Source organism: Protomyctophum bolini (assembly GCF_963924005.1).
Source record: "Protomyctophum bolini genome assembly, chromosome: 14".
NCBI classification, from domain to species: domain Eukaryota; kingdom Metazoa; phylum Chordata; class Actinopteri; order Myctophiformes; family Myctophidae; genus Protomyctophum; species Protomyctophum bolini.
In genome coordinates, this window is record NC_137875.1 from 34,884,716 (window position 1) to 34,909,267 (window position 24,552).

Genomic DNA, 24,552 nt, shown 5'->3' on the forward strand with positions numbered 1-24,552 from the left:
GATTTGCTACACCGGTATGGGTATAGTTGCAAAGTAATCCATGTGGGGCTGCCAGACATTCCAAAAGTCCTGTTGCCTGCCTATTCTTAATATTATAATGAATTTTGTCTAGAGGAGTGTAACTGGATAGTTCATTTAGCCAATGTGAAACTGTAGGAGGGGTAGAGCACTTCCAATGTAAGGTAATACAATTCTTTGCTGCTAGAAAAGCTAGGTCAATGTATTTCTTTTGGTATGTATTTTATTGAGGTAAAAAGGAACCTAATTCACTCACATTTTACAGTTGAGGAATATATTCTCGCTGTCTGGCAGAAACCTTGTATACCTTTTGTTTTTGTATTAATTGTGTATTAATTTACCGTTTAATTTGATGAAAGCGCTACTTGACAGTGTTATCAAAAGTAGTGAAAATTGCAGATCTAGAAAATAGAAAATAAAACATACTGCCTCCATATCCAAAAATAGGGCCACCAGGTTGAAAGTGATTAAGTCTGGTTTTTGTATTTAACCAATGAAAAGTATTAAAAAGAGCTTGTGACTAAATATGAACTAAATTGGATGCTTTAGAACACAGGTAACTAACTCATGTCAGCAGGTCAACCTGGCCATGCACAGCTATCAAACACTACAAATATGTTTCATTGACCTCTGAAAGATGACTCCTTGGAAATAAGAATTAAGATAAAAAATGTATGGAGAAAAAAAGGTAGGATATGCCCATTCCCACAGTTCTTTAAGAACACACCATAATCTGCTCTCCCATCTTTTTTCGCACCAGAACTTGATGAAGCCCTGATGAAGCCCTGGCTGCATAAGAGAAATGTTGTTCACTTTTGGTTAAAATAAAAAAGGCGGGAGAGCAGTTTATTGTGTGCAGGACCCCTATTACATGCTCTTATGTGTGACACTGGAATATCGGGCTAGGCTCCAGGATGAAATATGGCACACATTTTTATATAGATAGTAAAACAATATGTACATAAAACTTAAACTGAGGGGGCAGAATTTGCAACTGAGGTTGCCAGACCCCCCTCTGGCACGCCTGTGGCTCCTATCCTGCCGTGGTGTGGATTACAAAAAGCAGGTGACAATGAGTGCAGATATATTCACTTAAAGTCTAATGATGCATGATAATACTAGATGTAACGGACATCACGACTCATTTTATAGTACACTTGTGGCTGTTTGAACCTCCATTTCCGATAGATCAGAGAAGCCTTGAGTTTAGCATTTTCATTTCATAATAGCAATGTGTGTTCTTCCAGATAACTTGTTTTTCCATTAAGTAACATCCAGTAAACTTGCCCTCACAGTGAAAGTAGATTACATAGAGGCGTTAAAAAGCCATTCAGAATGATCACCTGCATGCTGTGTGGACCTTCATGGTCATTGGTCTGCTTGCTGGCTGGGCAATTAACCAAAAATATATTGAAACCGACATATATAATATATAAATGTATAATAATAACTAGGCGAATCGAATAATCGAGAATAAGGTTTTTTTTTTATTATCGTTTGTTTCCCTCTGTGTTTTGTGAGCTTGCGGATCGTCGATTTAGTTTTCTCAGAATAGAGACGCTTAAGTGGTTTAACCAGCATCTCATGGTGTTCTGTTTCCGGTGCCTGTGCAGTTCGCAGACGACCAGGACCCCATGCGGTACAGTGACTACCTGCCGGAGCTGTCGTGCCACGTCTCCTGCAGTAGCCCCGATGGCCCTGAGCTGGGCGACGACCAGGTCTCCTGGGAGGACCTGCTGGAGCTGGACCTCCCGTCCTTCCGGCCGGCGTTCCTGGTGCTGTGCCGAGTGAAGCTCAACGTTATTCACGAATGCCTTAAGCTGCGCCTGGAACAGCGACCCGCCGGGGAGCCTTCCCTGCTCAGCATCAAACAGGTGACGCGTCTCTTTTTTTTGTATTTTATCGTAAATGAACGCCCTTCTTGATCTTACTACTCTATGTCCTCCCAGTGGGGACTCCTTAGGCGAGCCAGTATATAGGCTACAACTTAATGGGCTCTATGTGCACACGCCATTTTGGAAAGAACTTGGGGCCCCTTCCCTACTTCTTTCAGGTGTTATCGCTGAATAGCTCTTTTCCATTCTGGTCAAACTGCTATTGTGCGTGTTGGATCACTGGAAACACTCTGCTACACCAGTGGGTCTCAGGCCCAGGCTATAGGTACATGGATCTTTTGCAAAACGGATTATTTCGTCCTCCGTTTTGTAAAATAAATCCCTGCCCATACGACAGATCAAATCACTGCAGTAGCAGGTTTCAATTGTAGGCTATTTGATTTTATATTTAAACATATTTTTGAATGCAGGAATAAGTAGGCCTACTGCATTTTAAAAGCCACCTAAATTGTGAGTGGACGTAGAACATGTGTCTTTCATTGTCTGTCAGCATATCGCATGCAATATGTGCGTAAATCTCCAAATCCCGACTCTCGACTTTTCTCTCCATATCATTTAAAAATCACTGAGTGGTGCAACTCCTCTCTCTCTCTCTCTCTCTCTCTCTCTCTCTCTCATTAGCAGGCAACAGTGCAGCACTATCTCTCTCTCTCCGTTTCTGGCACAACAGCGCCCCTACTGGTACTCATAGTCATACTGGTGCTCATAGTCACATTAACACACACATTAACGTCACATAGGTGAACACGGACATTGCTGTTCCTTGGAGTGGTTGCACCACTCTAAATGATAGACAGTTAGACACTTTACCATTGCTCGGGCAACTTGGCAAGTCCTGCACAGAAAATAATAGCAGAGTCGGACCTATAGAAGTGTCGCGTCCACAACCAGTTGTGAGCTATATTTTCCAGGTGTAGGCTATAACGTGCGCACATTGTCGGCATGCAGGCGCACAGTGACAACGGAATGCAGTCAAGGGTGCGCCCTTTATTACCTAAACAGGAGAGAGATCATGTGTCATATATACCAACTCACTGTATACTTTCTTCTCACCAACCTCTCTCTGCACCCTCTCCTCCTCCATGACCATAACCACGAAATGGAGAGCAAAATACAGAATGAGAATATAGTTTCACATGCGGCTATGCACACACCACGCAATGCATAGACATGTACTGCGCAATGGCATTTGGCCTGGGTCCTTTATTGGTAGGTTAATATCCACAGTTTATCTGTAGCTGTAAAAAAAAATCTATACTTATTTATCCGTTTCCAAAAACCTCCGTTTGAGTGGCCGAAAACGCTGTTTGCGTGTGGCTGAAAGGCACAAAGAAATGTGCGTTTTGCAAAACCTCCATATACGTGTAGCCTGGGCCTAAATGGAACAGAGCCTTAATTAGTATCATTGGTAACACCTCTGAAGGAAATAGGGAAGCGGCCCGGAAGCAAGGAAGATTAGAGAAGGAAGTGACATGGTCACGTGACAGTGCTACGCCATGACACTTTCATGGGAGCCAAATCTCTCACCGGAAGTTACATGAATACAAAGCAGTGAATGGAGCAAGCTTGACCAGCTCATAACAAACATTATTTATGAACAATTGAGACCTGTGTCATATAATCGGTTCAGGCATATAAAAGAAGACATATCACTATCACAGGTTGTTTTCTAATCACTTGCTTTTCGATGTGCATAGAGTGCACAGTACATCATTTTATTTGAGGATTTAAGCGGCAGCAGGTATCGTTTCTGTTCTTGGTGTATCTGCCAGACAGGAAACAGTGGACAGTCTCGCGATACTTGGCACGATCAGACTTTTTCCTCTTTAGATACCTCTATAAAATTACACAGTTCACATAGAAACGCAACACAGCAGACAATAATGTCTTCTGTTATTTGCCAGAAGCGATTGCTTTACAAAAGATCTCAGTCATTCAGAAATAGTGTTTGTTCATGAGCTGGTCACTGAGCTCTCATTGACTCCAGTGCATTCTGCCGAACTCCCGGGTGCAGTTTGGCTCCCATGGTGCGACGAATCTGCCGTATGGAATTGCATGATAGCGAAAATGACGTTGGTGACTTGACTTTACCTCCATTTAATATACCTTGCCCGGAAGTAGGAAGAGTTATTCTGTGTGCATAGAGCCCATTGGGGAGATTAGTTTGATTAACACACTATAAGACCTGAGATTCCACAAATATCTTCTAAATCAGACAGTTTTCTGAAAATCCCATGTTTCTATATCAGTGGTTCTCAAACTATTTCATGTCAAGGACCCCAAAAATGTTATGTAATTGTGGCCGACCCCCATCTCAACATGTGTTGTTTCAGGGACCTCCCAGAAGCAAAGATATGAGTTAAAAACATTAAATGATTTGCACTCATTTTCACGATTTTTCAAAAAATAGCAGATCTACAAGCTTGTAGTGCCGTGCACTGTGCCGTGCTATGAGCTTGTAGATCTGCTATTTTTCAACAGCTTTAAATAATGCAAGTGGTTAAAAGCTATAAGGTGACACGGATACATCCTCGGGTCTAAAAGTGGGTTAACGTATGCAGCCCTGCTACTAATATGTTCTGTAGGCCCACACAGTGCTAACTATCTCTGTATTGTTTCCCCTGTAGTTGGTGCGTGAATGTAAGGAGGTTCTAAAGGGCGGTGTCCTGATGAAGCAGTACTATCAGTTCATGCTGCGTGGTGTCGTCACTGACGCGCAGGGCCTGCAGACCAATGCCAACATTGATGACTTTGAAGAGGATCTCCACAAGATGCTGGGGGTGAGAAACCCACTAGTCAAGCCTTTTCCTTTTTTACGCCATAGCATGAGCTAGATAGATACATTTACAGATCTAGAGAAGCTCAACGCATCATATTGTGATGTGTTGTGATGTATTGTAAGCTTGTTGTAGATCAAGGAAAACTGGCAGAAAAAGATTGGCTCGCTGCATGGGAAATTAAGGAAGACTCCTTAGACTGAGACTTAAGAAAATAGAATTTATTTTATTTTTAGATGCTCGGCTCATGATAAGGTGCTCATGGTGAGTTCAAATAGTTTTGGTCCTGGGACCTTCGTCGGTTCTAACCTGGAACAAAGGACAAAGAAAGGCGCCACAGTCATGTTTGCAGAATGTGTCTGTCCACCTATTATGACATGCCCTGACTAAGGATGCCATAGAGTTAATTAAGTAGCATAATCATTATCATCTAATAAATTAACGCCATTTGTGAAACAGCCTGTAAACTAACTGGCAACCTATTTTTTTATTTTATATTTTTTTCTGTTCCAGGTGTATTTTGAATACATGCACAGTTGGATTCGGATGCTGCAACAGCTGCCCCAGGCCTCGCACAGCTTGAAGAACCTCTTAGAAGAGGAGTGGAACTTCACCAAAGTCATCACCCCCTACATCCGTGGTGGGGAGGCCCAGTCTGGCAAGCTCTTCTGGTCGGTGGCAAAATGTCTTATTAACTACTTAAGACCTATTTTGTTGTACGATGGTGTTGAAAAGCTGATCTACATGAGCTAGTAGCTCGGCATTTTTTATTTTTTTTAAGATGTCCACCTGCACTACAGTATAATGCCCAAAGTGTGTGTGTGTGTGTGTGTGGGGGGGGGGGGGGGGGGGGGGGAGTTGCACCACTCGGTTCACACGGGTGTGAGAGGAGCTCTTGTTTTTGTTCATGCCATCCCTTACATGTGTGTATATAAATATATTAAAGACTAATTCCTGACCCCAACAGTGACATTGCTGGGATGCTCCTCAAATCCACTGGAGACTTCCTTGACGCAGGCCTGCAAAAGAGCGACGATGAATTCTGGGAAAGTGCAGATGACAGCACAGCTTCAGATGAGATAAGGTAACGATGATAGATTTTTACTGTGAAAGCCAATGGATTCATTTCTCTGTTCTGGGGAGATGCTTTTTAAATATTCCATCCTTCTTTTATAGGCGCTCTGTTATCGAAACAAGCCGCTCGCTTAAGGAGCTTTTCCACGAAGCTAGGGAGCGAGCATCCAAGGCCCTGGGGTTTGCAAAAATGCTTCGCAAGGTGAGAAACTGCAGTAGTTTGAACTCCTTTCAACCTGGTGTACCTGAACATGTTTCAAAAGTAGTGAAAACGTCAGATTGTGGTCTGACAGCAGCACCTTTTCCTTTGTCGCCTACAGGACTTGGAGATCGCTGCAGATTTCAACATTACAAGCGGGGTACCCAGTCTGCTGGAGGCACTCAAGGAGAGAAGCTACGTCAAGGTGAATAAATGATTTGCGTTCCGCCGTGTGCCATTTTCTGTTCTTCATAATCCTTCCCTACATCTTTACCATGCCTCATAATCCTTCCCTACATCTTTACCATGCCTCATAATCCTTCCCTACATCTTTACCATGCCTCATAATCCTTCCCTACATCTTTACCATGCCTCATAATCCTTCCCTACATCTTTACCATGCCTCATAATCCTTCCCTACATCTTTACCATGCCTCATAATCCCTCCCTACATTTGTACCTCACCTCTATCTTATCTGTGCTTGTGATCATTCCCTTCGGCCCATGTGTGATTATTTCCTCAGCTTGTTAAACCTGCAATCCAAACTCTTTTTTTGAGAATAAGTGTTATTTTCTCCAATCTGTACGGTTAAGGTAGCAAATGCTAGTACAATATAATACATTGAAGGCCAGAATGCCGAAACTCGATAAACAAAAGAACTTCACATGGAGCCAGAATGTGCGACACTAACACAGCTGTGGTGACGGTAGGACACCTACTGGTCGATGTAGTATTGCATGAAGCTCAAAATGCAGACTTACTGTTAGTCCAGACCTAATCATTTCCGGCGCCTGTACCGGGCTCTAATACGACAGTAGAGTGGAACGTGAAATGATTGACTGGCTTTTTAACCCGTCTTGTGTCCTGCAGGTTCAAATCCTGGGCCTGGAGGAACTGGAGATCTTCGTCCCGTGTGGCCTGATGGACCAGCGGCCCCTGATCCTTCAGCTGCTGAACGCAGCGGCGGGGAAAGACTGCTCCATGGACCCCGACGACATGTCTGAGGACGAGGCCTACCTGCTCATGAGCAAGCATGGCGCCGGGGACTCGCCTACCGTCTGTGAATGGGCCCAGTGGGCCGGAGAGATCATCAAGATGGTTCCCCAGATGGAGACGGTGGACACCCTCAGGGCCATGAAGGTGAGGAGAAAGACTCCCAAGACTATTACTGAGAGAGTGCAGATTTTATATTCCCCATCCACGTATTTTCTGAATCTGCACCCAGCATGCTACTGAACTCATACAGTCTGTCCTTGAGTCGAGCGAGCCTTTCCCTTGAAGTGACTTTTAGGGCTGCAACCAGCGATTATTTTCCTAGAGATTAGTCTGTTTTGGTGGCTTTTTCGATTAAATAATTGAGACGTTTGAATTTTTTTTTAATCACACCCGTGTGAAGTGAGGGGCGCTCTATTCATCGTACATCATCATGACGTAAAATTGACACTATGTCTATTTGCTCAGACACTATGACGTAAAATTGTCCATTCATTGTCAATGGGAATTTAATGTTTGTACCTTTTGTACCATGGGTTTTTTATTATTGTTTGGACCCAATGTTTTATACATTTGTGTCAATAAAGTAACTAACTAGGACAAAGTTGGTGCGCACACACCAAAAGCTGGATAAAGGAGGGGCTAAAGAAAAACACCCTGGTTCACAGTTACATGAACACTAGGATTTAAAATAATCTAAATCAAGTTCTCAAGTGTCTTATTCCACTAACCTCATCCTCCAGGTGGAGAACATGCTGTTGATCGTCATGCAGTCGGCCCACCTGGTGGCCCAGCGGAAGGCCTTCCAGCAGTCCATGGAGGATCTGCTCACTCTCAGCCGGGAGCAGACCTCCAGTCAGCCTCTCATCGCCAGCGCACTGGAGCAGCTCAAGGTATTAGTCGTCCCGCCTTCCGTTGCCCCCCAAAACCTGGGCGCTGAAAAGGTTGAGAACCACTGTACATCATATTAGTTTAGTGAAGCTTTCTGGTAACGAGTTCTCCCACCTAGCCCCCCTCCCGGTATTACGTGTCCAAGTGTCCCTGAGCAAGACACTTAAAACAACTTTTGTTGTTCTTTTATTTATTTATTTATTTGAGAGGCTTGTGTTCCCACAGACTTGTTCACCAGCTCTAATGAAGCAAGCTTAGTCATTTCGTACATATGCACATTTAACAAAGCGGGAGAAATGTGATGAAGGATTTCATATGCCCAATATCGCATATCTTAACTGCAATTAGGCTTGGTACGTGTAAGAGCTTAATTGTATTAAGATAATTGAAGTAAGGTGATTACATGCCTTGGTGCGTGTAAGAGCTTAATTGTATTAAGATAATTGAAGTAAGGTGATTACATGACTTCTCCTTTTATTCAAAGTATTGTCTTAATTGCATTAACCCATTCAAACATTTTAGGTTTTTGCGTTGGCTATTAAGAAAAATAGCATTATGTTATACTTTAGCTATTAGAAAATAGCAGATCTATAAGCTCATAGCATAGCGCCGCACCGAGTGCCGTGCTAAAGAGCTTGTAGATATGCTATCTTTAAAAAATCGCGCAAATCTTTGAATATATTTTCTTTCAGAGCGAACATTTTTAACTCAAATCTTTGCTTCTGGGGAGGTCCCTGGAACAACATATTTTGAGATGGGGTCGGCGGCATATTACATATATTTTTGACATGAAAATGTTTTGAGAACGACTGACATAGAAACATGGGTTTTTCAGAAAACTGTCAGGATTTAGAAGACCTTTGTAGAACCGTCCTCAGGTCTAAAAGGGTTAATATCACATTCTTTATGTGCATGTGACCATGACCTGATGTGTTGCAGTGAGTGCTGCTATAATACCATAGATACACTTCCATACAATGTAACATCTTCACAGTGGGTGGAAGATATCGGGTTTTATGTGTCTATTGTTCTGTTGAATCCATTCCGCTCCACAGTGATGTTCGTTTCATAACAGAAGTTCTCGATTCATAAAGAACGGAGGGTGTCACCTGTTGAAAAGAACAGATCCTCAAGAAAGCCACACAAGTGACTGAGTATAATAAAATTGAGCTTATGTCACTCCGTCTTTCCGCCACGTCTCTCCTCCCTACAGGGCGAAGCACTGCAGCTCTGCATGAAGATCAACACGGCCATCGATCGCGTGGAGAGCATCTTCAAAGAGGAGTTTGAGGTGGAGGTGGACGAGTCCGAGTCGGCCACCCTGCAGCAGTACTACAGGGAGGCCATGATACAGGGCTACAACTTTGCCTTTGAGGTGAGAACGCTCAAAAGGTGGAGCAAGGAGTCCTAAAGCCTGACTTGACGTTTCGTCATAACGGGACGGTGTCACGGGGCCAAAAATGGCCGATCTACAAGCTCAGAATGTGTTACATCCAGGGCACGTTGTGAGCTTGTATATCGTGTACTTTCGACACACAACACTGCAGTTGCTTTGAGTGGGACGGAAGCTGATTTAGCTCTGCTCTGAAACCTCCATATTAACTCACTGTAATAAATACATTATGTATAGCAAGTATAATGGATGGATTTTAGCGGGTGTGTATCTTTTCCTTGTGGACTATACATCTCTATGCACATTCCAGCATTATATTATATATAAACATGATGCATTAACGTCCAGGCAAGTTACAACAAAGCAATTCAGAGACACAAAATAAGCACGTTACGAAAGGACATTTAAATGCAATTAAAAGTACGAGGAAGTTAAAAAAGTAAAACTGATCATATTACAGTGCATACAGAGCTGCAGTCTTATGGGAGTTTGTTCCAGATATGTGGTGCATAAAAACGGAACATTGATTCTCAGCGTTGTGACTCTGGGGACAGAAAGCAGACCTGTCCTAGAGATGACCTGAGAAGTCTGGATGGTTCCTGGTGTAGCACAAGATCAGTAATGTCTTTTGTCCCCCAACCATTCAAAGCTTTATTAACCAATCAATCAATTGAAGATCTGAGTGATATGATCCACTGTCTTGGTAATAGTAGGGCCTTGAGCAGCAGCATTCTGAATCAACTGCAGCTCTCTTAAAGGAACACTTGACTCATATCCGACACTCCGTCATCACTGGGAGACAGAGGAGTTTCATGTGGCTGCAGAATGAACATGAAGGAAACAACTCCACCAACTCACAAACAATATTTGGATAATGTCAGAAAGCTCTGAGCTTGAATTCTGTTTTCTTTGTCATTGCTAAGGATTTCCATCACTTCAATCGACTACATTGATCATCAGTAATGCACAGTAACATTTTAGTTTCATACATTTATCTTAACCGGTGCCCTGTAACATCACAGGATCCGACAAGTCACAGATTACCATTGTCCACTTCCAAATCCAAGAATATAATGTGAATGGCCAAACCTATTCCTTTTCACGTTTGTATGTATAACACTTTGACTTCTAAACACGACCTGTGCTTCGCGAGTTGCCCGAGTTATGTTTTCATTGTTTAATCCACGTTTTTTAATCAGTTTTAAGTCATGCGGGCAATCCACCGGACAGAATTGGATATGTTTTATAGTGGATTTTCATGATAAGCAACTCAGCGCTCGGTGCAGCGGCTGTTCAAAGGTAACTTTAAACATAGGCAGTCTAGCCTGAAAGACAGCCGTAAATGGTCCGCGGTTAACCTGTTAATGCAGCAATACCTGTAAGAGAACTTCCTTCCTTGATCAATCGTTCAGTCTGAGACTAAAATGAAAACGATTGTTTAATTGGTGGAATGAAGTTGTTTTGCACAAAGCCTTGGGATATCATGTTGGAACTGCAGGAAGTAAAAAAAGGCCTGTTTGCTATAACTTTATTGACTCCACCAGGCCGAAGGCATGGGGAGAGAGTATGTTTTGCACTCCGTCTGTCCATCCGTGTGTGTGTGTGTGTGTGTGTCCGTCTGTGCTAATATCTAAGACGGTACACCTACAGATTTGGTTAAAACATCACGCAAATTGGCACACGGTCTCTATAGCCATTCAATGAAACGGGTCTTTCTCAGTGTCAAAGAAAATGCCGCAAATCATGAACACATCGTGTGATTCCTGTGAAATTGTGCAGTTTGTGCACGCACATTCCCACTATTAGGCTGAGGAAGAAATGCCACTTGAACATTTTCAACTCAACTGTTTTAACCCTTTAACTTACCACAGTACCATAAAGAGGTGGTGCGCCTCATGTCAGGGGAGTTCCGCCAGAGGATCGGAGAGCGCTACATCGCCTTCGCCCGTAAATGGATGACCTACGTCCTGACCAAGTGTGAGAGTGGACGGGGCACGAGACCCAGGTAAGACCATATCACCTCATAGACGTCAAGAAGAGCTCACGGAAGGCACTGTATTGTGTTTTTATGACCGTCGTAGTGACGTCTACCCCCCAGTTTGATAAAAGTCCATAAAAATTGAATTTTAATGACTTCCTGAAAACGAAAACGTACTGCGTGATGACGTGTCGAGGCCCACATGAAGCTCACCCGTTTTGATTCCCCATATCTGCGTGTCTGTCCAACACAGCTGCTACTGATTACAGAAATCCTCAGTTTTTATTCCCATTCAAGATAACATCCAGACAGAAAGATATAAATAAATAAACCACATAGCAGTAAACTGGTACAGCTGCCGACTAACAAACACACTCCATGGAGGATTGGCATAATCCGATTTGTGCCACTGCTAACATCTCTTCATTTACAGGTGGGCGACTCAGGGGTTTGATTTCCTTCAAGCCATCGAGCCTGGATTCATATCAGCATTGCCTGAGGATGACTTTCTGGTAAACTAGTTTTTTTTGTCCCCCTCATGACTTGCAACCTACAAAATGCAACAGTTCACCATTAGAATCTCACAGATGTGTCACATTGGTTGATGATGAACGAACGTGTTTTTCTTTCTGCAGAATTTGCAAGCACTGATGAACGAGTGTATAGGACATGTGATCGGCAAGCCTCATAGCCCAGTCACTGGTCTGTACATAGGTAAGACACGCCTTCTCCATGAGAGCGCTTTGTTGCGTACGTATTACAATTTAGTAAATTAGTTAACCCATTTAGGCCTGACGTCGAAATAAATAAAAAGTCTTCTGAAAGAACATATATTCAAATATTTGTGCCACATTTTCACGATTTTCACGAAAATAGCAGACCTACAAGCTCGTAGCGCGCCACTCGGTGGTATGAGCTTGTAGATCTGCTATTTTTCAATAGCTAAATAATGCTTACGGGTTCCCGTCCAGAATGGGTTTTAAGCACGTGTTTAGGTAGCTATATAAACAGATGTTGAGTTTTAGAATGCATTGTCCCTTTTTAGATGTGCTGGTGACCACATACATTCTCTTTCAGCCCCCAGGAATAGTCCTCGGCCTGTCAAGGTCCCCCGCTGCCACAGTGACCCTCCAAATCCCAATTTATTTATCCCCAACGCTGAAGGCTTCAGGTAGGACCACAATGTTTCCGTCTGCATAGTCTTTTCTTGCATGACTAATTGTCTCCACCTTTAATTAACTATCTATGGCTGGTGAGCTTGTGTGTTAATCTGAACTTCATAACATTTCTTTCTCTTGCTCTTGTGTCTTTATGAGATACTGTTGTTTGTGTCAGAAATAATATAATTATTATGTTAAAGTGCAAGTTCACACACACACACACACTCGCGAGTGCGTACGTGCGCCAGCCGCCAACCCTCATCTCCCCAAGGCAGTTCCTCCAGTTTTTTTTTTTTTTCACCACAGCTCTCGAAGTCTCCCCTGTGACCTTCGGACCCAGCTGTTCCCCAACGGTCCCCGCCCTGCCCCTCAGGGTCCAGGGGAACATGGCCACACCAAAGTACCCGGCACTGCCGGCAGCAATGATGTCAGGTTAGCTTTGCCCCACCCCGAGTCACCTGGTAGCAGCTATTGTCAGCACGGAGCCCCAGCTACACAGATCAAAAGATGCCCCTCTGTCACTCAATATGAAAGGGCTCAATGAGAGCTTTGAAATGGTCATTCCTGGACCACATCAGAAAAGCAGTCCCCTCCCCTCTCCTCCCCCCTCACATTTGGTTGCGAGGTCAATATAGAAACCCTGTCGTCCCTATTTTGGCAAAATTCGTAAAAAAAATAATCTTTAGAGATGTTTCAATTTATTTCGTTTCATTTACTGCCAACAGCCCCATCTGGCGTCTGAATTGTGTACTCCGGGACCACCACTAGTTCGTTCTTTATGAGGGACCCTATTACTTAGAAAGCCGTTTCACTCGAAAACCGAGAATCAGGAAGTGAATAATCCCTATGTAACGGGTCCTGCGAATGTTATTTAATTCACCCAAAACATGTTGTAACCGGCGATCATATAGTTTAGAGAAATGAGGCGCAAATCGAGCTTGTTTTGGTCCAAGAAGAAGAATCCGAGATATTGCGAATTAGCTATTTTAAAAACTGCGTTCCCATAGACGGCATAAGCCAGCATTTATTTTATCGCACCGGAAACCAGAGGGTTACGAGCGCATAGAGAACACAGTTATGAACCGTAAAAAAACATATCACCCAACGTTAAGTAGGCTTAATTCAAGTGTATCCTTGCGAGTCAAAGATAGAATCGGATCAACAGTACCTCATTGTAAGAGTGAGCTATGTATGGTATCCTGCAAATCAGTTCTGCCTTCATGCTATTGATTCACTGCTATTAGATTTTGGCTGGACATGTCTGCTTTTGAGATAACATGCTCTCTAAAAATCTAACATCTGTCCGTCAGCTGTGTTTGAATCTTTACAATGATGCATGCCAATAGACTCTATGCACAGCATCCATATTGGAATGCAATTCCTTACTTCCTTCACAGGTCATAATACTAATGAAGGCTCTGTTCCATTTAGTGCAGCACAGTGGTTCTCAAACCTTTTTAATTTCACCCCATAACTGAGAGTGTACAAATTGAACCCTTTCACACTCGTAAGGGGCCATTTGGAACCCCCTCAAGGAAACACGAGGGTAACCTTGACCACGCTTTGAGACCTACTGGTGTATCAAAGTGTTTACAGTGAGCCAACATGCACGATATCAGCACCTTGACTCCAGAATGGCACAGAGCCTTAATTAGTATAATTGGTAAGACCTGTGAATGAAGTAAGGAAAAGGCCCATTTGTCCTCTCCTTTCCAATATGGCTGCTGACCATAAAGCCAATTAGATGGTGATTCTTAGTGTATGGGGACTTTGGAGAATGAACTAATTTCTATCATCATATCTGAATTATAATTAGTTTGGTTAAATGTGTTTTTGCTGTGACACAACTCTAATTGTGGATTTTTAGTTATTTTTAGGTGAACCTTGAACCTAGTGTCAGCAAATTCCGTCATTTTCAAGCACATCCTGAGAGCCATTCACACGCTGGTATAATCTATTAAATGTTTTCCATCTCAAAGTAACAAATATAGATTTATTGTAGATTAAAAAGTATTTTTTTAATTTAATACATTTCATATACAAACATGAACAAAATGCTCTTTCCACCAAGCTGAGCGTTATAAGCAGCAATTCCACGTTAGACCTTTTTTAAATCGTGTCAGATCAGGGGGTGTAGTACCATCTTATGACAGCAGGGACTTATACTATTCAATGGCTGGAGAACATGATGTTAATTGTAACTGTCGTCCTGCAGGGGGTCCAGCTATCACGAGAACGACCGACTGTCGTCGGTTGCGGCGGAGCTGCAGTTCAAATCCCTGAGTCGCCACTCCAGTCCCACAGAGGACAGAGAAGGTTGGTGGGTGGGATTGGGGTGCAGCATGTTGTTTGGTTAATCGCGAAAGTAACTCGTAGAATTAGCGCTCAGAAGATAATGTGCATCATCATTACGTTGCCTCAGGTTTATACCGGTGTCATCGTTTCACTATACCGTCATTGTGACGCTTTGGTTGTGTTGCGTTTCCTCTCTTCAGAGCCATCCTATCCTAAAGTGGATCCCAGCAGTGCTGCCCGCCGAAGCTGGGAACTCCGTACCTTCATCAGCCAGTCAAAGGGTAGGAATGTGGACCTGTAAACATGTGACTTGATTTCGTTGCCCTGGGAAATGACAGGAACTACAATAGCCCCATATGGAACCTCTCCCTGTAGCTCCGAGATTAGTTCCCACTCATCCGCGTACGGGCACAGGGAGAAACCGGTGAACATTTGCCACAATGCACGATTCTTCCCTTTTCAGTTTTTTCCCTTTCACATTTTTAGAATCTGATCTCAGGTCAGAATGGGTTAAACCCCTTTAGACCTGTTCTGAGTTCTGACCTATATGCATTATCAGACACGCTAGCAGAGAGGAAACGGAGTGACAAATAAACCCTCTTGAATGGAAACGAGGCTTATCGCAACGTCTCCTAGCAACAACAGCCTGGTTAAAAACAACATCTATATGCCATTGTTTCTCAAAGTGGGGCCCGGGGACCCCCAGGGGTCCTTGGAGGAGGGTACTATTTTAAAAAAAAAACGTTGAACATTTATTAGGGCCGGGACTTTTAACGCGTTAATTGAGATGAATTAATGACAGAAAAATTAACGCATTTTAATCACGGCACTGTCACTGGACGAGTTTCCGACGGACCGACGCACCACCCAGTGCACTGCAGTGCAGTGTCGTCGTCAGACAATAACACCACCAGAGACAGACAGTCCACCAGACCGGGGGGGAAGCCGCTGAGGTCACTTAATTTGCTTGTCCCCGTGGATGGGAAATTAGATTTAAAAGGCTATCCGATGATAGCGTGCATAAAAGCACAGTTGTGTGCAATTATGCAATAAAGAATTCGCATATCGCCGCACCACGTCAAGCCTCCTGTATCGGCTCGATCCGAAACATGTTGCATGCAGCATCAAGCTTAGCCTGGAAGCTAACGTCAACAGTAGCTCTGGTCCATAGCGTTAGGAGGAGTTCTATGGCACTTGGATCCTTTCCCCTCACACCCGCGGAAGTGCAGGCTGTGCAGCCCGTCGTTTTTAGCACAAAAATATGTTGAAAGCCTACTTTCCTCCTTCTAACGCTATGTATGGATCAGTTATTCCAACTCCCAGTAGCAGTTCAAGGACCCACGCGTGCTATGGTTTGGTTTCTAACTAAACGGTTATGGCCAATTAACTAAAACGTAAAATCTGTTATGGCTGTTATGTCTTCTGAAGCAACAGAGAGGTGTTTTCTAATGGTCATGTCACATGTGCTTGCTGCACCAAGCCCTCCCAACCCTGTGGAATGCATTCCCCAAACTCTCAGAGACATGCCCCCACGCTCCAAACCTTCAATATTGCTTTCCCCAGCTATCTCATTCGACTGTTTTAATTTATTTTATTTATTAGTGGTTTTCCCCTAATAAAGTTGTTTTTGTTTTCTCATGTCCCCCTTGTAAAGCATTAAATTTGAGATATTATTATTTCTACATAAACAATGTTTTATTGCTTAAACTTATGTATTCACTATTCATTGATTCACTCGTATACCAAAATCCATTTGAAAAGAATACTCAATGTTCTCAGGTTCAAATATTGAAATGCGTTTAAAATGTGATTAATTCAGATTTATTAAAGGGGGAGTGTCAAAGCCCGAGATTAACATTGCTGATAAGGTACATCACGTGGTCTGAATGAAAACAGTTTCAAACGACACGTGACTATATCTCAGGCTCTGACGTGACCTAGCATCTAGCCGAGCTGAGTGGCTAGCGCAGTAAAGGCTAGTGGTTTTGAGGTAACCTTTTGCGTCATACTAGGTGAAAATATCATTAAAAAATTATTTTATTGCTTTTATTTATTCCTTACAATGACATTGAGTTGACGTGTACGTTTTAGGGTAAACTGTTACATAATCGCAATTTCGCGTGACTAGTCCGTCTGAGCCCCCTCTCAGGCTCTCACCGCCGGGTTCGTGCAGGCTGCACAAGCACACACGGGGGACGCCTCTCTCTCTCTCTCTCTCTCTCTCTCACACACACACACACACACACACACACACACACACACACACGCAGACACACACACACACACACACACACACACACACACACAACATTGTTTGAACATGTGAAATGTTTGTTTATGCATAATGAATTCATGAGAATCGCGGGCCGCGGTAAGCCTTGAACTCTGGCCGGGACACAAGGCACTTCAGAACGGGGAGATTGCGAGAGGAGGTGGGGGTGTTTTTTTTTTTTTTTCTCCCTCCGTATATCTCTCTCTCTCTCTCTCTCTTTAGGGTCTCAGAGGGAGACAACTCACCGAGTCCGAAAACTGTATTAAATTAATAGTTTGTACTTTGTAGAACTGTAACAAGCACAAAAACTATTCAATACAGTATTAAAATGTCTGCTTTGTTCTGCAGCAAGGGGCGATATAATGCTGTGATTCATTCCACTTTACTGACCGTTTCATTGCCTATATTATGTCAGATTGTCCGTCATGAGTGACTACTCGTCGCCATAATATAAATATGAAATGGGAATATTTAGGTCAAATTGCTGATTGATTTTGAACATGCATTAACAATAGCCCCGAGAAGATAAGAACACAAGACAACATGCATTTATTTATTCCAATTACTGCTGCTCTGTCCAATTTATTCATTATAGTCGAGCCGATCGCTCTCTGCCCTGTCCTTGGAATTGACGTAGGCAAGACTGTCTACAGAATTCACGAGTGAAAAACATTGTATGGGTAATCCGTAATTGGGTATTATGAGTCACTGTAAGTAACCGTGTCGGCCCCAATTCATGATGATTACGGATCCCCATGTCCCATTCATGCAGGTATGCATATGTCCCATATGTGCCCTCTCCCTCCGCTCATTCTGTAGCAGAGGGAGAGGGCGCATTATGGGGCTAGCAGGCTAGTCTGCCGTACCAGAACAGCGGTTGTTTTTTAATGGTATAGTCACCCGCGGTCACAGTCTTAAAAATAAAAATATTTTCTCTAAAACTGCTTGGTACAGGGCTATAGCTGGGAAAGCCTCCACTTCATTCAGTAGAGCATTAGACGTAACGAGCTGTCACTCATTCATTCATGCAGCCCCATGTTGCAAACACAAGGAAGGAAGGAACCTTCACTGCCTGCCCTGCAGCAGGCCAGCTATAGTCTCTCTCTCTCTCTCTCTCTCTCTCTCTCTCACACACACACACCGCGTCTCGCCGTCTTGCAGTTGCAATGGATGACGGATAGAGCCGATGCTCTTCTTGGTAAATAATAAACACAACTCTTCGCGTTCACAACAGCTATACACACAGGCTAAAACATACCGATAGAATCAACTTGGTGTGTGTGTGTGTGAGAGAGAGAGAGAGAGACCGCCCCTATATCGGTGTGTGTGTGTGTGTGTGTGTGTGTGTGTGAGAGAGAGAGAGAGAGAGAGAGAGAGAGAGAGAGAGAGAGTGAGAGAGTGTGTGTGTGTGTGTGTGTGTGTGAGAGAGAGAGAGAGAGAGAGAGGTGGAGAGGCCGGCGCAGTTTTGCTAGAGTAGTCACAGCCTGGCAGTGGTAACGTTACGTGAAGCTCCAGGGCTCCGTGAGCCCTGTTCAGCACTTAGCCGGCTGAGGGCGTGTCAGCGGGGGGGAGACAGATAGACAAGATGGGTACGATGGAGCCCGTCGCGCGGAATTGCGATTATGCAACAGTTTTCCCTAAAACTTGGACGTCAACTCGGTGTCATTCTGGCGAGTTTTTTGTAGCAAAAAAGTAATTTTTCCACCAAACTTTTACCCAGCTATGAGGCTGAAGGTGGCCTCAAAACCACTAGCATGAGTTGATAGCCACCAGGAACGCTAACTCGCAGTGCCCAGAGCCGCTCTGACATTTAGACCAGATACAAGATCAATTTTATTGGTCAAATTGAGCTGGCCCGTAAGTACGTCACAATCTAGATGCTAGCGTTAATAGCCTTAATAGCTTCCCGAGGGGCGTGTCATCCCCGCTTTAATTACAAAGCCCAGGATTAAAAATCCCAGCCCTAATATTTATATTTTTTAAAGCAAACTTCTAACACAAATCTTCTCTTCTGGCACAAAACATTTTCAGATGGGGGGTCCGCAATGACAAATTCATATCAATGTACGGGTCTTTGACATGAAACCGTTTGACAACCACTGATCTATAGATCTTCTCTCCCTCGCCTCAGACACGGCGGCGCGTCAGAGTCCCATGGAGGCCGTCCGCAGGTCCATCCGCAGCTTCGAGGAGAAGCGCTACGCCGTCATGAAGCAGCGCAACATCATCGGCCAGGTGTGCCACACGCCCAAGTCCTACGACAACGTCATGCACGTTGGCCTCCGGAAGGTCACCTTCAAGTGGCAGAGGGGCAACAAGATAGGTACGGTCAACTCAAACCCCCTCCGATAGAATCTGTTCTTATTGTCCATCATAGTGGTACAGACAGTCTATTAACGTGTTCTCTTCATGGAAACAGGCGAGGGCCAGTATGGGAAGGTCTACACCTGTGTCAACGTCGACTCTGGAGAGCTGATGGCCATGAAAGAGGTACGGACACTTGTACATTTTGGAGAGAATATTTAATTTATAATCAAACTGAACACAAATAATTTGAATTAAGTGTGTACTAGTCTATATAAAGAATGTTGAGCTCTATTTTAGAGATGTGAAAAGAACAGCAGATACCATTTCTGTATTTAGTTTTTCTTGCATAAATACAATACGTAACTTGTCTCGCGGCTTCCCTAACAGATCCGATTCCAGCCCAACGACCACAAAACAATCAAGGAGACCGCAGATGAACTGAAGATATTTGAAGGAATCAAACACCCAAACCTGGTCCGATACTTTGGCGTTGAGCTCCATCGGGTACGAGCAGCACATTTCCCCGTCAGATCAAGTACAATAGCTAGCTTGTAGATCGGCTATTTCCGGGTATTATTTTATGATTGAAGCATTTGAAGTGGTCAAACTAAGCGGTATGTTTTGAAGCATCTTTCATAAAATTGTCTCGGATACTTCATATAAAAGCAATGGTTAAAGCCTCAGTCAGTGACTTATTCACCTGGTTGACGGCAGGAACAATATTACTAAATCATAATAATAATCATATGTTACATTGTGTAATGTTAATTGTTTAGGGATCGACACTAGTGTGGGTGGGGGGCTCCTTTTCACACCAGCTTCGAATACCACCAACCCAATGAACCCATAATCACTAGTAGGTTACTCATCAAGACCATGCAATGGTCTTGATGGAACCCACTGGCTGCGATTAAGAAACATGGAGGTGAAATTACTGCCGCCGAAGCAAAAAGATGGTGAAACTGACTTACGTGGCCGGTTAAGACTCAGGTTAGGGTACTTAGGTGGCCGGTTAATACTGAGGTTAGGGTTCAATTTAGGGTTGGGGACTGGGGTTAGTAATAGTCGGACAGCGTGACCAACGCCAAGTCAGACAATGGCTGACAACAACAACAACGTCTCCGCTCCAGTAGAGCCTACTTGGCTCCATTATATGCTCTTGATAACACTTTCATCCGCTATCGCACATTAGGACTTGGGTCATGCAAAACTTTTTATTTTTCAGTCGCGGGATTTCATTTAGCTTTAATCCATGAGGTGGTTCTGACAGTACGTTCTTTGTCTCTCTGGGGCGCTGCTGCCTCCCCACCCACAGGAGGAGATGTACATCTTCATGGAGTACTGTGACGAGGGCACCCTGGAGGAGGTGTCCCGCCTGGGCCTGCAGGAGCACGTCATCCGGCTGTACAGCAAGCAGACCACCACCGCCATCAACGTCCTCCATGAGCACGGCATCGTGCACCGCGATATCAAGGGTCCGTACTAGTTCTCCCTCCGTACCCCACTCTCTCTCTCTCTCTCTCTCTCTCTCTCCTCCTCATTCCTTCATTAGTGGTGTGCATGGCACAACTACAAGTGGTCCGTGGGGAAATGTTTAATATATATAAACACATTGTACCTTTTGTTGAATGTATCAAATCTATTTGATAATCGCAGTCAGTCCGCCAGGGTTCCCGTTGACATTCACCGGCACACAAGTCTGTTTAAGGGGAACGTAACTTCTACTGCAACTTGTTAGTTATGGGATATTTAATATTAAATGATATTGCGATTATACCACAGTCACCCTTAAAAAACTCATAATTTCAACCAATAAGATTGCTTTCCTCTACTACCTGTGTGGTACTGTATAATCCTCAGTGTACATTCAATTTGACAATGCCAAGCTCTCTGGTGTGAAGTGTTTTTTCAGGACTTTGATGAAATAACTTAATTGAACATAACTGTTTGCATGTCAACAGGAGCCAACATCTTTCTGACGTCGTCGGGTCTGATCAAATTGGGTGACTTTGGCTGCTCAGTTAAGCTGAAGAACAATTCTCATACCATGCCTGGGGAGGTCAACAGTACCCTGGGAACAGCAGGTAAAGAATGATCTCACATACCACTACCACCACTAGGGGTCACTGTGGCTTGAGAATGACTGAAGATAAAATTTCTGTGGAATGTGGCCTTCAGGGTTTTGGAGAAATGCTTAAAGGCTACTGCTAAGCTTTTGCTAACACCAAAGCAGGTGTGGAAAAAGTATTAAAGTAAATACTCAAGTATTCAGTAGTACTTTGAAGTACATTTTCCGAAACTTTCACTAATAGTGCTATAGGGTTTACGTGGTGGTTAATTCATAACATATCTTTTGTAGATTTGGGTCTCAAAGACTCCCTTCCTAGAAATCAAGTCAAAAGACAAAAACGACAAATACTAATGCCAAGTAAATGTACTTAGTTAATGTCCTCATTGTCACCGTAGCTTTTAACCACTTTAACCATTATTTTAATTTTTTGAAAAATGGTGAAAATCGTGTGCAAATCTTTGACTTTGACATTGACATGATTGTTTCAACGTTGTCCTGCTCAGCATACATGGCACCTGAAGTCATCACCAGAGCTAAGGGCGAAGGCCACGGCCGGGCCGCAGACATCTGGAGCCTGGGATGTGTCCTGATCGAGATGGTGACTGGAAAGGTGAGGGAACCACCCAATCACTCCATAGAAAACTATCCATTCGTTTTGGAGGGATTACTTTTCCTCAGAATAGTTTTTGCCGGGGAAAACAATAAGGTGTACTGTATATCAACGAATCGAGAAACTACTTTAGTGTTATTTTATATATATATAGAAAAATGTTTTTTGAGTGGTGCAACCACTCCCTTACGGAGCTATGTGTGTGTGTGGGTGGCTGGCTGGCTGGCTGGCTGGGTGCGTGGGTCTGAGCACGAAAACAGCACCTGTGCGCAACCTAACCACACGTACACACACGCACATATTAACTGTATATATGGTGATTTCGGGTGTGCCAGTACAGTACAGTAGAGGGTACAGTAGAGGGACCCCCACATGGTAACTGTCATTTCTCAACTGTTTCGGACGCGGGGCGGCTTGCCGGAATCGGGCCGGCACCCTGGGTGTGTTCCTGTGGGTCTGGAACACTTCCCCCACACACACACACGGAGTTGCACCACTCACTTCACACGGGTGTGATTTATTTTTTTAAGAAATACTAATTTATAACAAATGTATCATCTTGGCACATGCGCTACCCCCAACAGAGGCCCTGGCACGAGTATGAGCACAACTTCCAGATCATGTACAAGGTGGGCATGGGACACAAACCCCCCATCCCTGAGAAGCTGAGCACGGAGGGGAAGGACTTCCTGGGCCACTGTCTGGAGAGTGAACCCAAGCGCCGCTGGACTGCTAGCATGCTGCTGGACCACCCGTTTGTCAAGGTGAGGTCATCACCGTTGTAGTTAAACCAAGCTTTGTTAAGTCTAACATGTAGAGTAAACCTTTTTAAAGATGCTGACCCTGTATGCCCGGGCCATTGATCCTGGCATTAGCCCCCTGGGCACCAAAAGTTGTTGGCTGGGCCCTGATTGATTATGTTATTGACTGTGGTTAGTCACATTTATATACCCCTAATTATTCTGAGGATGTCCGGAAAGCAGTTTGAAAACCACTGCTTACATGAATCCTATGCATGCCATCCCTATTTATTCTGGGGCAAACATTGAGCAAAAATAGAAGATCTATAACTCTCCATGAGCTTGTAGATCATCTATTTTTGTTGAAGGTTTTGGTGTGGAGCGGACAAAGTAAATGACACGTGAACGGGTGCTACCTGCAATGCATTATCACGAACTGCTCTGCTTTGTCCCTCAACAGGTCTGTACAGATGAAGAGTGACCGGGACCTGCTCCGTGGCTTCTACGTTTACAAAACACTACTGGGCACGCTGTCGGCAAGAGGACAGCAAGCGACGGGCACGAACAAGAGGTCGCTGAGGCTGCATGCACATGGAGCTAAACTGAGGAACTTAAAAGCCTGATTTAATGGAACTTAAAGGGCTGAAAACAGCTGATCTACAAGCTCACAGCGCGGCACGCGTCGTGAGCTTGTAGTCGGCCGTTTTCGGACCACAACCATGCATAAGTCAGGCTTTACCACGTTATCATTTCAGAGGACAACTGGACCTATTGGAGTAGAGGGTTGTGTCTATGCACACATACCCATTGGTCTGATGGGAGGGTGGGGGTGTACATATTGTAAGAATAGAATTGGCTTTGATCCTTGTATAAACAATATTGTAAATGTAAAAAATAATTCTAACCGCTTTTATTGTTATCACTGAAGACCTCTGGAAAGAAGCAATGAGGAATTTCCTTTTTTTTCTCCCGTTTTCTTTCTTTTTTTTGTAAGAAATGAGGGCGGGGAGAGACAGCTATGGCACTTTTAAAACAAACTGTAGAGAGCAGTTTATTGGGGTCCGGGGGAAAGGCTTTCATTTCAGCAGGCCTTCGAAAGAAAAAAGACTTGACTTTTTGATGTGGTAAGACTCATTCAACTGATGTAGGACACTGTCGTACCTTTTTTTAAATGAAATGGAAACAATCCGAAAATGCAAATTTTCTCATTTGGCTGGAGTCTGCAGTAGGAAGAATTGTTTTATTATAATTTTGTATTTGCCTTGCCAAGAGTTAAATGTTAAGTTGGTATGTATTGAAGCGGTATCCAAGTCCCACAACGTGTATGCTGTGAGGAGCTTTGTTGATGTACCCGGAATGCACCCAGCCCAGAGGAGACTGGTCTGCTGCTCAACATTAAACAAACACACCAGAGACACTGACACACACACACCACAACTTCTGTTCCTCTGCTGCTTTTACAGTGTTTGCTATGTACAAACAATATTAAACATTTTGTAAGAAAAAGTTAAATGTGTATTCTTGATCGCCACGACTGGACGATCAGTTGGTTTACAAACATTAGCTGTCTTTAAGATGTAGCCCATTTGCCAGTTGGGACTGGAGGACTTTAGAATGAACTTTCAAATGGCACAGTGGGCATTTTTCTAGGTTTTCTATTAGGGATGCACCGAAAGGGATATTCTTGGCCAATACCGAATATAGGAAACATTTGGCCGAATATGATTAATATTGTATATCTTTTTTCCTACCACTGCTGTCATGGCCGTACCTTAAAGCTACCTGATTTATGGCACAAGAAATATTTATGGCAAAACTTAAATAATAGCGAACATTTTTAACGAAGATATTTGCTTCTGGGGCATCCCTGGAACAACA

General features: G+C 43.7%; 1 protein-coding gene across 3 annotated transcripts in view; it reads left to right on the forward strand.

Moving 5' to 3' along the window:
* The window catches only part of map3k4 (mitogen-activated protein kinase kinase kinase 4), a 36,418-nt gene extending 12,051 nt beyond the window's left edge, over window positions 1–24,367 (forward strand). For 2 of the 3 annotated variants that reach the window (XM_080781799.1, XM_080781800.1), the window contains exons 4-27: window positions 1,632–1,892; window positions 4,541–4,693; window positions 5,204–5,361; window positions 5,658–5,774; window positions 5,867–5,966; window positions 6,085–6,168; window positions 6,835–7,104; window positions 7,701–7,850; window positions 9,062–9,223; window positions 11,113–11,246; window positions 11,653–11,731; window positions 11,855–11,933; window positions 12,297–12,390; window positions 12,686–12,811; window positions 14,595–14,695; window positions 14,875–14,955; window positions 19,078–19,269; window positions 19,366–19,436; window positions 19,641–19,757; window positions 20,569–20,728; window positions 21,215–21,337; window positions 21,828–21,934; window positions 22,519–22,698; window positions 23,135–24,367. In XM_080781799.1, coding sequence (XP_080637925.1) covers window positions 1,632–1,892; window positions 4,541–4,693; window positions 5,204–5,361; window positions 5,658–5,774; window positions 5,867–5,966; window positions 6,085–6,168; window positions 6,835–7,104; window positions 7,701–7,850; window positions 9,062–9,223; window positions 11,113–11,246; window positions 11,653–11,731; window positions 11,855–11,933; window positions 12,297–12,390; window positions 12,686–12,811; window positions 14,595–14,695; window positions 14,875–14,955; window positions 19,078–19,269; window positions 19,366–19,436; window positions 19,641–19,757; window positions 20,569–20,728; window positions 21,215–21,337; window positions 21,828–21,934; window positions 22,519–22,698; window positions 23,135–23,155 — 3,120 coding nt within the window. In that variant the 3' untranslated portion in view covers window positions 23,156–24,367. The remainder of the gene's footprint in view (window positions 1–1,631; window positions 1,893–4,540; window positions 4,694–5,203; window positions 5,362–5,657; window positions 5,775–5,866; window positions 5,967–6,084; window positions 6,169–6,834; window positions 7,105–7,700; window positions 7,851–9,061; window positions 9,224–11,112; window positions 11,247–11,652; window positions 11,732–11,854; window positions 11,934–12,296; window positions 12,391–12,685; window positions 12,812–14,594; window positions 14,696–14,874; window positions 14,956–19,077; window positions 19,270–19,365; window positions 19,437–19,640; window positions 19,758–20,568; window positions 20,729–21,214; window positions 21,338–21,827; window positions 21,935–22,518; window positions 22,699–23,134) is intronic. The other variant, XM_080781801.1, reaches the window with a different exon arrangement.
* The last annotated feature ends 185 nt before the right edge of the window (window positions 24,368–24,552 follow it).